Below are 13939 nucleotides of genomic sequence, written 5' to 3'. Positions count from 1 at the left end.
ATATCTGTAAATGACGATAGACCGTGCATTTAATATCCCTGCAAAGTATTGGGCCTACCTCTTAGTTTTATTTGGACACCAAAAGAGGACGTCCTTGACTCATATGTATTTGGATCTGTTTCTGTGGCTCCATCTTGTGCACAAACAAAGTCATTACATTACATGAAAATCCAATGCATACTCCTTTAATTGTCATACAAATACTAATGATTATGCATTAAGTATTAAAATACTATAACTGCACTACTCCATTTAGCATTTAGGTCTTTGTATTTGATCATCTTCTCTATTTTATATATCTATGTTGGTTTATTGATTTTTTTAAAAATGTATATATGTTGTAAAGTGACCTTGAGTTTCTTGAAATGCCCTTTAATTATTATTATTATTATTATTATAATTATTATTATTATTAGGATTATTATCATCATCATTATTTTAGCGATTATGTTTTCTGTATTGAAGCACATCATGCCAAAACTATTTATTAAAGTTATGGAAACCCACAGCATGTGTCTTGATTCCACATAAATAGGAAATCATGACTGTCACTCTAAAATCATCATAGGGGTGTCGAAAAGCCCCTCGATTCGGCCTATATCTGAGTGCGTCATGCGGAATGACCTCAGCAGGGAAATCCCGTCCGCGTCATGACGCACTCCGTCAGCTGATTCAATGCAGTGAATGGAAGCAGCCCTACAGTAGATCCTTACGAAGGTGGATAGACATAAACCTGTGTACGGGTTATTGTAACACACCAATCCTTCTTGATAGCATGTGTGTGCGTTTACCGCTTTGCACTGACGTTTGGATCAGGAAGAGCAGCATTACCCAAAACAAGTTGCTGTACACAAGACGTGATCGCCTGGTGAGTATATGCTCTTAAATGCAGAAAGTTATTTAAAACTTGACTTCAACGTAATTCAATATATATTTGCCTGTATATGTGGCGCACTTATGAAACACATAGGAACGGAGATTAACTATTGTTATTTAATTCCGATCGCAAATGTCCTTGTTAACTTTCGTTTTCTCGTGACATGGCCAGTTGATGTCTTGTGAAATCTCTCGGTGAGATTTTGTAATGGTCAGGATTTAGATAAGCGGACAGTCCCATGAGGTAAAGCATGAGAGTAAAGCATTGTTTATTACTCGTGTGTGTGTTTTCCACAGGTTCCCCAAATGACAGATTATAGAGAACTGTTTTGTGATCATATCACACTCTCATAAAATAGTTTGGAGCTACACAATAGCTTTGAATAATAATAATAATAATAATAATAATAATAATAATAAGCCTTCTTTACTCACTAGCAATCTTTTAAAGCATCTATCCATATTGGACTTAATTTGAGTGAATCAATATTCGATTAGTCAGCGAATCATATTGGTGTAAAGTTGGTTTTATATTCGCACTTCTTCCCTAATAATATAATTTCAGAAAAAATTCATGGAAATCATATTTGCAGCCAACGACTATCAAAGTACAACATTGTTCACGGTCAATTAAATAGGTCTAATGTTGTTTTGAAGTCATACTTGCATGCGATTTTAGACCGAATATTCAAAGCTTGGTAAACAATATAGAGACAATGTCACTAGTTTTCAGTGTTAAAAATGAATCAATGTGTGAATATAAAACCAACGTTTGGCCAGAGGAGAAATGGTCCTGCCTAACTCAGCCTGTTTTCTCTCAAGGTTTTTTTCCCTTAACTTTTGTCAATTGGTTAAGTTTGTTTCTTGCCACTGGCTTGCTTGTTTTGGGACTTGTAGAGCTGCTTATCGATGTATTTGCTCTTCAGTGTTTGGACTTTCAGCAGTGAAAATTAAACCACACTGAACTGAACTAAACTGAACATCAGCTCTGAAAACTGGACAAGATGCTATAGCGCTATAGAAATAAAGTGCTTTAGAAATAAAGATGAATTAAATTGAATTAAATTTAACTTTACCTCAATGCGAATCATTAACTGATTAGGCAAACTAGCATTAGCACATACTTTGCAGGAGAGTCGTAATATCACTGCATATTAAGCATAGAATACATTTTAAAAGGATCATAATTAGAGGTGTGTCAAGATCTCGAATGACAAGATCTCGCGAGATTAAATCGCAACAAGATTTCTCGTCGAGGTGAAAAGTTGTCTCGTGAGTTGTGGCGTTATGATGTAGCATCAGGGTGAAATTAGCATTGAAGATTGGAGGCAGGATTGGATTTGAACTGCAAATCAAGTGCTTTGAACACCTGGCAACCCAGGCTGGCCTCGGAGTTGCAGGTGTCACTTGGTTGCTTTCGCGAGAAGCCAGTTAGAGTTTATAGCTAAATATAGTGTTTGCATATCCTTTATGGCATATAATTCAGAAAAAAAAGTAAAATACCATTCATTACATATTTTTTTAAAAAAAGCACCTAAATTGTTTTCAAGTTAAAATTTATGTTCCATTTATACATTAGCAAATACTTTAATATTTAAAATGATTAAAAACTATTTTGCATTTACATAAGCTATTAGCAAAATATTTTGCAGTGTTTGCATGTACTTTACTCCATAGAATTAATTTAAATAGAAGTAAAATAACATTCATTAAAAGTTGATTTAAAACAAGCACCTAAATAGCTTTGTAATTTCTGATATTTTTTAAAAAAATCTCGTCTCGTGTCGTTCTCGTGAACCCAAATCTGTCTCATCTCATGGAGTAAGTGTCACAGTCTGCAGTCTGCAGAAACACTTTGATTGACATTCCTGCTTTGTACATGTCATCAGAGGGGGAAAGCCCCATCCATCAGTGATCTCTGTCACATTAGCATAAACAGCCCTGAGCGAGAAGCAGCCATCCGAGTTTTCACCTGCTGAAGATAATGCCAGCGACTAAAAGGATTATAAATGAAGTTTTAGGATGCAGAGATGAACACTGTCTCCATAGACTGCCTTCCTCTGAGCCACTTTTGACATTAGTCCTATTTTGAATCTGCTGACGCAAAGCTGATTGTAGCTCCGCCCTCTTTTGAAAAAGAGCACAATCTCATTTGAATTTAAAGAGATAGTCACCAAAATGGCACAATTTAAATCAAAGCCTAAAAGATGCAGTTCAGCAATTTATAGAAAAATAGTTGTGTGTTATTTTGAGCTCAAACTTTACATACTCTAGGGACATCAGAGATTTATTTTACATCTTGTAAATAGATCCATAAAAGGTTTCACTTTTGATTCTGTGCTCTTCAAGACACCATTCTTGAAATAAGAGTCGTGTTGTGGTATTTCATAACTCTAGTTTAACAGATTCCAGCATCTGGATCATCGATGATGAATGGGGACATTAGTCACCCACATGGGTCCAGTCCAGGAAATTTGGGCAGTTTAGAAGAGACCCTCCAGCAAATGAACACGCTGATCAAAGAGAACAGAGAACTGAAAGGTGCGGTTTACACCACGGCCTCTCATCTTTCCAGTTTCAGCCATAATCACAATACATAAACATGTTCTACAACTTATGACAACACATTATTTATATGCATCCCACAGAGGCTCTGAAACAGACCAACTTGACAATGAAAGAGAGATTTGAGGGTCTTTCTGCTTGGAAGGAGAAGCAAAAGGAGGAAAGAGACTTCCTGGAGCAACGATTAGAGGAGGCCAGAACCAGACTGAACACTATGGACGCTGAAAACGAGGCGTTGAAAAATCAAGTGAAAGAGCTGGAAAAAAGCGGAGCTGAGGTGAGAGAAACTTAACAAGTGGTTAAATCACTCCACTCAGAAATACATCAATAAAAGTGGACTAAAATGAAGGTGAATATCTGCTGTAGTGTTTACAAACTGAACTGGAGGCCCTGAGAGGACAGATTGTTCGTCTTCAAGCCGAGAAGAATGATTTGGTAGCGATGAACTCTGAACTCCAACTGAAAATGGGCCAAGGTTCACCTAGCAACTCCTTCATTGAGATTAGAATAGCTGTAAGTATGTGCACACACACACATGCATATAATAAAGAGAGAGTATGTTGCTTAATTTGCCACTATATGTGTTTTCTTCACTAGGATGATGACTTAAAAGTGACCAAAGATTTGTCCAGTGTGCCAAAAGAGGCATCGATGTTCTCCATGTAAGCATTGCAGAATTATGCATAAAGTTCAGTAGATGAAATTCTCAGTCTCAAAACACCAAAAAATTGTTGTTTATTAATTTGTTGTCTATAAATGGAGCAATGCACAATTTCACTTTGTTTAGAAAATCTATTCATGATTAATCAGACATGCTTTTTTTTTAAAACATCCAAAACAATCTTGAATGTTTAAAGAAGGGGTGTCCGAACTCTGTTGTGGAGGGCCGGTGTCCTGCATAGTTTAGCTCCAACTTCCTTCAACACACCTGCCTGGAAGTGTCTAGTATACCTAGAAAGAGCTTGATTAGCTGGTTCAGGTGTGTTTAATTGGGGTTGGGACTAAAATATGCAGGACACCGGCCCTGCAGGACCGTGTTTGGGCACCCCTGGTTTAAAGGATAGGATGAAAATTCTGTAATCATTTACTAGTTTTAAACATTCATGAGTTTCTTTCTTCTCTTGAACACAAGAAAAAAAGATAGTTTGAAGAACGCTGGAAGCCTGTAACCATTGACTTCCTTAGTGTTTGTTATTCATATTATTGAAGTCAGTGGTTACACGTTTTCAGCTTTCTTCAAAATACCTTCATTTGTGTTCAACAAAATTAAACATAAAAAAAATCATAAAGATCTGGAACCTCTTGAGCACAGGTCTCAAACTCAATTCCTGGAGGGCCGCAGCTCTGCACAGTTTTCCTCCAAGCCTAATCAAACTCAGCTGATCTAGTAGTGTCTAGTAGTCGTGAACACCTTCATTAGTTGGTTCAGCTGAGTTTGATTAGGGTTGGAGCAAAATTGTGCAGAGCTTCCGCCCTCCAGGAATTGAGTTTGAGACATATGCTCTTGAGGGTGAATAAGCATTGAGTAACTTAATTTTTTGGGTGAACTATCCCTTTAGGGTTTGATTGCTGGTCATGGCTGATCTAAAGTTATTACAGTACTGTGCAAAAGATTTAGGCCAACATTAAATCTGTTGTTTTACTGATGGTTTAATGGATGTATGTGTCCCTTTACCACAAAACCAAAACCAGAGATATAGACAGGGTGAATAAATTATCTCTTAGTTTATTTGTTAGGATAGGAGTTGGGATAGAGGTTGAATTATTTTGCTTTAATTCTTTAAGCAATGTGAAGGATATTGTTGGAGAGAGGCTGTTTGTCCTGGTTTGAGCTGCATCTATACCAGTGTTGTTAGCAATAGTGTCTGTATTGATGGAAATGTGAATGTTGAAAAGCACAGATAGGTTTTAGTCCATTATGCTATTCCTTCCGGAAAGGACTTCAGTGGTAATAGCTTCCATTTTCAGCATGATAAAGATCTGCTAATTGCAGTGAAATCCTATTTGGAGAAAGAAAACAGTTGATGAAACACCGACTGTAATAAAATGATGGCCTGCACAGTGTCCAGAGCTGAATATTATAAGGCTGTATGAGATCGCCTAGACATAAAAGGAAAGATTAGATCAAATCACTTTTTATTAGCACATCAGCAGCAGCACGTGTGCTGTGATGTGTAAAAAGCTTAGACACTCTCAACCTAAAGAAGAACTCTGGAAAGTGCTAAAAGGAGCCTGATCTATTACACAGTACATTATTTCAGAAACAAAACATGGGAAGTGCTTGATGGGATAGGAGTTGGGTTAGAGTTAGAATTATTTTGGTTTACTTCTATAAGACATATGAAAAACAATGTTGAAGGGAGGCTGTTTGTCAAGGTTAGAGCTGCATTTCTACTAGTGTTGTTAGGTTAGAGCTGCATTTCTACTAGTGTTGTTAGGTTAAAGCTGCATTTCTACTAGTGTTGTTAGCATGTCTGAATTGATGGAATTGTGAATGTTGAAAAGTGCAGATAGGGTTTAATCCATTACACCACTCCTTTTGGAATAGACTTCAGTAGTAATAGTTTCATTTAAAATTATAAAGATCTAATTGCAGTGAAATCAGAGAGAAAGAAAACAGCTAATGAAACACAGTCATGAAATGGCCTGCACAGTGTCCAGACCTGAATATTATAGAGGCTGTGTGAGATCGCCTGGACAGAAAATGAAAAATGAGACACTAAACCTAAAGAAGAACTATAGAGAGGGCTCAAAGAAGCCTGATAATATTACACAGCACATTATTTCAGAAAATGTCAGATCAATTAGAACAAAGCAAGGGAAGAGACATTAAACATAGACTTTTACTTTTTACTTGATTAACTCAATTGGCTGTAGTTTATGAGTGTGTATGTGTGTGAATGAGTGTGTATGGGTGTTTCCCAGTACTGGGTTGCGGCTGAAAGGGCATCTGCTGTGTAAAACATATGTTGGAATAGTTTGTGATTCATTCCGCAGTGGCAATCCCTGAAAATTAAGGGACTAAGCCAAAGGAAAATGAATGAATGAATGAACAAGTCTTAGGCCAACAAAGCTGGTATAGTGCTTAAGACTTTTGCACAGTACTGTATATGTACACAATGAAAGCCTACAGTGTAGTAGGAGCTCGATTTCGTAAGTTAGTAAATATGTGTGTGTAAGCAGGCCAAAGGCTGAGTCAGAGGAACAGACGGTGAGGCAGCTGCTTCGCTCGCTCCGAGCAGAAACTGATGAGAAGGAGAGACTGCAGCTCACGCTCCAGGAGGCTAGTAGGAGGTAAGCCACAATTTGATGTTCCCTCTAAGCACAACACAACTTAAAGTGCTTAAGCTTCTTTTACTATATGCACATATGTTAATATTTGCAGAATTGCAGAGTTAGAGACCAAACTGGAACATGCCGACAGCAGCGCACAGACGTCTCTACCCTCTGCAGCTGAAACCAATGTAGGATAATATAAAGTTGCAAACTCTGTATACTAAAGCACGAATGAATAAGAAATGGCAAATGGAATAGGATGCATGTATGAAGTAAATCCATTTGTAAATGTAAGAAATGAGTATCATTTTGAAAATAGACATCATCAGGTACTGTAGGTAGAATTAGCCACTCAAGACTTACACATGCATATTTATTGAAAAGCCTACTGTATTTGTGACTTGTGTGAGAATATTTTGACGATAACACATATTTTAATTGAACGTATATTTTAAAATGATATTAGAGAACGTCTTTAATCAGGATATATTAATAGGGAAATGTGTAAAAAGGTCTCTTCTGAAGGGGTTTTGGAGGGATTTTTATTAATCGCTGATCAAATTGAAAAACATAACTATTTACTCAGTGTTATTGTTATTTGTATATTCTTTTGTACAATGAATGTTAGAAATGATTATGATTGTAAATTATATATCAAAATTTTAATACAAGTGTTGCTACGAATATAGCCAATGCTGCTGAAATGACATTAATAAAGTAAAGGAATGATTTTTTTCGGAGTGGATTTCGAGGACAAGCTGAAATGGGGGAATTGTTTTAAACGTGGCGGCCACTTTCTAAGCTTACACTTATTTTGGAATTACTATTTTCCTCAGGCGAGCACTGAGGTGAAGAACATGGAAGATCAGTTGTTGAAGCTCTGTAATGAATTGAAGCAAGCTCAGATTAAACTGGACGAGGCTGAGAACATGAAAAGAAACCTGCAGGACAGGTCGGAATCACCAGTCACCAACAAACTAACATCTTTTTCTGCTTCTAATTATACATAATAATATTTTTTAATTAAAAATAAAAAGGAACATGCTTATATCTATAGTAGAATTATATTTCTGTTTTATATATAAGAATGTACTGTACTGGTTTATCTGTTATTTTATACACTCACTGGCCACTTTATTAGGTACACTTGTCCACCTGCTCGTTAATGCAAATTTCTAATCAGCCAATTACATAGCAGCAACTTAATGCATTTAGGCATGTAGACATGGTCAAGATGATCTGCTGCAGTTCAAACTGAGCATCAGAATGTGGAGGAAAGGTGATTTAAGTGACTTTGAACGTGGCATGGTTTTTGGTGCCAGACGGGCTGGTCTGAGTATTTCAGAAACTGCTGATCTACTGGGATTTTCAAGCACAACCATCTCTAGGGTTTACAGAGAATGGTTAGAAAAAGAGAAAATATTCAGTGAGCGGCAGTTCTGTGAGCGCAAATGCCTTGTTGATGCCAGAGGTCAGAGGAGAATGGCCAGACTAGTTCCAGCTGATAGAAACCCAACAGTAACTCAAATAACCACTCATTACAACCGAGGTCTGCAGAAGAGCATCTCTGAACACACAACACGTCCAACCTTCAGGCAGATAAGCTACAGCAATTAGCACAGGCTAACCAAAATTGGACAATAGAAGATTGGAAAAACGTTGCCTGGTCTGATGAATCTCGATATCTGTTGCGACATTTGGATGGTCAGAATTTGGCATCAACAACATGAAAGCATGGATCCATCCTGCCTTGCACCAATGGTTCAGGCTGGTGGTGGTGTAATGGTGTGGGGGATATTTTGAATCTATGCCATGAAGGATTAAGGAAGTTCTGAAGGCAAAAGGGGGTCTAACTCGGTACTAGTAAGGTGTACCTAATAAAGTGGCCGGTGAGTGTATATTAAGGATGAAACTTAGATTTTATTTCCTCAATGCTTTGAAGTGTTTATGTTTCCTCTATAAATGCATTTCTGCTTTCAATAAGTAAAGTCACCTCAAGGTTTTTGTTGCATTTAACAACAGATTAATGGTCCACATTGGCTCAAAGACTATATAACTATTAGTAAATTAGTAACAAGTGTTAGTAAGTCCACAATCTTTTCAAAACATCCCATCTCCTGCTTTGTTGTCAGATGTAAAGATTTGGAGCAGGATTTAGGCACCTTAAAGACTCAGCTCGGAGACAAACAGAAGGTCCAGGCTGACAACGACTGTCTGAAGGTTCAGATGGAAAGCCTCCAAGCGGCGATTAAACTGGAACAGAAGAAAACTCAGGATGAGAAGTGAGTGGCACATGTTACCTCCATCTGATAACGTTGTTTAAAGTTGAAGGAAAGAAAGTTGCAAGTGTTCTCTTGATAATATTCTCATGGTAATCTGGTATTCTAATCTCTCTTGTCCAGGAACAATCTGAACCAGCTGAAAGATGCATACACCAAGCTGTTTGAAGACTACAGTGAGCTCCAGGAAGAAAAGAAGAAGAGAGAGGTATATATTCTGATCTAATTGCAATAAATGTAGGGATTATTAAGTAATTCCCATGCAAAAAGAAAGAAGGAAAAAAGGCAGTCCACTTTGGGTTGTAATTATGATGGTGGTTCATTTTTCTTACACACTCTGCCTTCTTGTGTATGTGAATGAGCAGGGCTGTGTATCAAAGGACGATTACGATGAACTCCAAACCAGGTTTGCTACGGCTGAAAAGGCACTTGCAGATAAACAGCAGAAAATCGATGAGATGAAGATGGAAATATTCCAGAAGGAAAAGGATCTGGAAACCATTTCTGTTTTCCAGGCACAGGTACATATGACTGGATGTTGACATGACGGACACGAGTAACACCAGCTTACGTTTTTTCAACCTCTTTGCAGTCTGTAACATTATTTAATGTGTGTTTCCGTGTTTATGTACACAGGCAGAAATCTATTCCTCAGATTTCTACGCAGAAAGAGCAGCTCGGGAGAAGATTCACGAGGAGAAAGAGCGTTTGGCCACTCAGCTGGAGTATGTGAAAAAGCAGAACAGCCAGCTTCAGGAGGAGATGGAGTCACTTGGGAGGTGTGAAATAACAAATTTACAACAAACACTTTCCAACTCACACGCGACCTCTGTGCATACTGAAAAAAACATTTTTTCATGCATCAGGCATTCAATGAGCGAGATGCAAAGGAGGCATGTGCCACGTGGAGCCAATCCTCAAGGGCCCACAGCTCCAAACAACCTGCCAGGAGGTAGAGGTAGTACCTTTTCTTAAATTCATTTTGAACACCCGTCATTTTTCAGACTGTCAGGGATACTCAATTCTGATTGGTCAATTATAAAATTCCAAGGTATGGTATTCTGAGAAAACAACCACTAAACAACACAGGCTCATCCCGGAACGTCAAAACAACTTGACTATCAGTCAATATCTTGACATCCATATACTTACATCCACATGCATATTTTTGCTTGTCTGTCATGCCGCTGATTTTATAAGTTAGTATATACTTCATTCAACCGGTTTAGTTTCTATCAGCTTTGTGTTTTTGACTGTTTGGCACCATCTTGTGACTGAATAATGGACAGGTTAGTGTATACTCCATCAGCGGTTTTGATTTCTGTTAGCCTTGTGTTTGACTATTTGGGGCTTTCTTGTGACTGAATAATGCACAGGTTAGTGTATACTCCATCAGCTGTTTTGGTTTCTGTCAGCTTTGTGTTTGACTATTTGACGCCTTCTTGTGACTGAATAATGCGCAGGTTAGTGTATACTCCATCAGCTGCTTTCATTTCTGTCAGCTTTGTGTTTGACTATTTGGGGCTTTCTTGTGACTGAATAATGCACAGGTTAGTGTATACTCCATCAGCTGTTTTCGTTTCTGTCAGCTTTGTGTTTGACTATTTGGGGCTTTCTTGTGACTGAATAATGCACAGGTTAGTGTATACTCCATCAGCTGTTTTGGTTTCTGTCAGCTTTGTGTTTGACTATTTGACGCCTTCTTGTGACTGAATAATGCGCAGGTTAGTGTATACTCCATCAGCTGTTTTGGTTTCTGTCAGCTTTGTGTTTGACTATTTGACGCCTTCTTGTGACTGAATAATGCGCAGGTTAGTGTATACTCCATCAGCTGCTTTCATTTCTGTCAGCTTTGTGTTTGACTATTTGGGGCTTTCTTGTGACTGAATAATGCACAGGTTAGTGTATACTCCATCAGCTGTTTTCGTTTCTGTCAGCTTTGTGTTTGACTATTTGGGGCTTTCTTGTGACTGAATAATGCACAGGTTAGTGTATACTCCATCAGCTGTTTTGGTTTCTGTCAGCTTTGTGTTTGACTATTTGACGCCTTCTTGTGACTGAATAATGCGCAGGTTAGTGTGTACTCCATCAGCTGCTTTAATTTCTGTTAGCTTTGCGTTTTTGACTGTTTGGTGCTATCTTGATACTGAATAATGCGCAGGTTAGTGTATATAAGCTTCACTCAGCCTGTTTCGCTTCTGTCAGCTTTGCATTTAATTCAAGAATAAATAAGTTATTACAGCTCAGTACAAAGTTTTGTGTCTAATTTCTATATTTTCTGGCAAGTAGCCAATACTTTCCTAATAAAGGATAAAGTACGTCCAGGATGGTTGTTTTCACAGAATAAAGCCAGTAAAACCCTTCACTTCTTGCCTACTACCTTTTTGCTGATTAGACTGTATTCTCCGATATCTACTTTATCCCTAACATACTGAGAAGATAATTAAAATCAATCTCCTTTTTTTCCTCAGGTGAATGGCAGCAGCAGAACATTCCAGATCATGCTTGTCCTAAATGTGGGGAAGTCCTACCTGACCTGGACTCCCTGCAGATCCACATCATGGATTGCATTATTTGAGCCTGTTGCCTAGTAACCTTACCAGATCCCCTCATATGTGAATGAGTGGTGTGATAGCTTTACCTTATAGCACCCTGCAAATATATTGCTTTAATAACACCGGTCTATGAACCGTGCATCCTAACAATACTGTTATTTATCAGTCTGGAGGATTTCAGATTAATACTATAGCTGCAATCGGTCGAGGATAAGAAAGAGAACTTAATGTGTAGCTTTGACTGGGTGGATTTACTCTGGCTGCATTCTGTATAACGAAAATGTGATATTAAGCTGATTCAAGACACTTGATCAATGTCGAATACTATGAGTATGAATATATAATGTTGCAGGTGGGCAATCAGTGGGACGTAATATCCGTTGTGGGTGAATTACATTATTGTTTGCAAACATATTTTTAAGATTAGCTCTAATATATTTGAGTGAATCAAAAGTTGTAGTTCAATTTATATTATATTTTCAATGCCCTACGATATTCAGTGAGCAACAGATGACGTCGTTTGTTGGATCTGTAAAAATGTCAACGCACTTTACTTTGTTTAATAAAAATGGTTAGAATTGGGGCAGGTTACTTTGAATATAACTGTCTGTCTGTTTATACGTACATAAATATAATTAAAAGAAGTTCATAAAGCTCCAGCCTGTATTATCTGTCACATATGGGTTCGATCAGTAATGTTCTTTTGAGTTGATTTCATAACTTTGGTGCATATTAAAAAACATGCAAGTGCAAAATTGAATAGCCTGTCATTATTTCCTTACATTCAGACCACAATTCGTATGGTTCTCTTTTGTGATTGACATTTTTGAGGTAAAAAAACAACCAACCAACCAACTTGTGCTACTGCCATGCTCCAAAATCATAAAGAGGATATACAACTTGTCTGTTTTTATTATTACTACAAAGTCAAATGATTCGTTTTATGTGACAATCAAGCCAAAATGATCACTACATGATGTTTTTTTTAAATTCTCAACTATAACTAGGCCATAACAATGACTTAAAATACTTTAAATGTAGCATTTGATTAGATTAAACTTTATTGTCACGACACATGTACAAGTAATAGGCAATGAAATGAGGTTTAGGTCTAACTTTGCGTTTAATTAAAGATTGAATAAATCATTGCGGCTCAGTACAATGTTCTGTGTCTAATTTTTATAATTTGTGGCAAATAGCCATGTAATAAGCAGGATAAAGTACATCCAGGATGGTTGTCTACACGAAATAAAGCCCATAAAACCCTTCACGTCTTCTACTAGCTTTCTTTCAGATTAGATTCAACTGTATTGTCATTACACATGTACAAGTACAAGGCAACGGAATGCAGTTTAGGTCTAACCAGCAGTGTAATAGCAGCAAGTGAGGTTTATTTATAAACTAATTTTGAGAGGATCACGTGCTTATGATCAACACGGCTGGCTCCTCATTAGCTCCGTAATCTGACCCATTAGATGATTACGGAAGCATTATAAATAACCAGAGTTTTTCACTCCAGTTTTCTTCATCTTGAAGCTTCCCCCCTTCCACCCCTACTTCCTCTTCCTTTTCTGATAGAGTGACACGGTGGCCCAGTGGCTAGCACTGTTGCCTCACAGCAAGAACACCGCTGGTCTAACCTCTTATTGGGCCGGTTGGTGTTTCTGTACGGAGTTTACATGTTCTCCCCGTGTTTGCGTGGGTTTCCCCTGGGTTCCCCGGTTTCCTCCCACCATCCAAAAACAAACCATAGCCAATCGACTAAACCAATTATCACCTAAAACAACTTTAGTTTACACTTCTCACACGGCGACAAGCAGGGGAGTTCTCGAGACCTACCTGAGCTCGAACTTACCTCTCGTCCTTCTAACGGGAGGGAGCCCCGGGCTCAAGGATATTATGAGCTCAGGGCTCTCTCCCGGGACAGCATGCCAAATATGCTTTATTGATTATCAGCTAAGTGTGAACTCTTGAAGTGCAGGATATAGGTATAAGTAGAGCCAGATGGAATCTGTGGACATTTTTTGCTAATTCTGCTGAGAATTTTGTTAAAAATCTGCGGATTTATGCGAAATGATTTTGGGAGTATTGTATTCAAAAACTTAATAAATTAAATAAAAATAATACCTTTTTATCTTTTATTTAATGTTTACAAAGCAAATCCATTTAGATCCACTTGATTTGATAAACCACATCTCTTATATAATTTATCTACTAAAAGACAGAAAATATTACTTTACAAACTGTATTGTAAATAAATCATATTAACATTTTCATACTAGTCAATAATTATACTGAAATTAATTTCAAAACTGAATAAATATAAATTTACACACATTACTCAAGTAAATACATAGAATCAGATGATGGGCTTAAAATCTGCAGAAT

General features: G+C 37.6%; 1 protein-coding gene across 2 annotated transcripts; it reads left to right on the top strand.

The window, feature by feature from the left end:
- The first annotated feature begins 3293 nt into the window (after positions 1-3293).
- Positions 3294-11996, top strand: optn (optineurin). Of its 2 annotated transcripts, none has more exons than XM_056456029.1 (13): positions 3294-3417; positions 3525-3718; positions 3808-3954; positions 4039-4103; positions 6625-6735; positions 6827-6905; positions 7554-7669; positions 8850-8999; positions 9120-9204; positions 9362-9517; positions 9633-9775; positions 9863-9948; positions 11468-11996. In XM_056456029.1, the coding sequence occupies exons 1-13, from the start codon at positions 3303-3305 to the stop codon at positions 11572-11574; spliced, it is 1554 nt and encodes a 517-aa protein (XP_056312004.1). In that variant the 5' UTR covers positions 3294-3302; the 3' UTR covers positions 11575-11996. The 2 variants fall into 2 exon arrangements, with proteins under 2 accessions (XP_056312004.1, XP_056312003.1); XM_056456028.1 differs by having other exon boundaries at positions 9863-9954.
- Positions 11997-13939: the final 1943 nt, after the last annotated feature.

The sequence above is a fragment of the Danio aesculapii genome, chromosome 4 (genome assembly GCF_903798145.1).
Source record: "Danio aesculapii chromosome 4, fDanAes4.1, whole genome shotgun sequence".
Lineage (NCBI taxonomy): Eukaryota > Metazoa > Chordata > Actinopteri > Cypriniformes > Danionidae > Danio > Danio aesculapii.
Note: the sequence above shows the minus strand (reverse complement) of the source record. Positions and strands in the feature narration are given on the sequence as shown.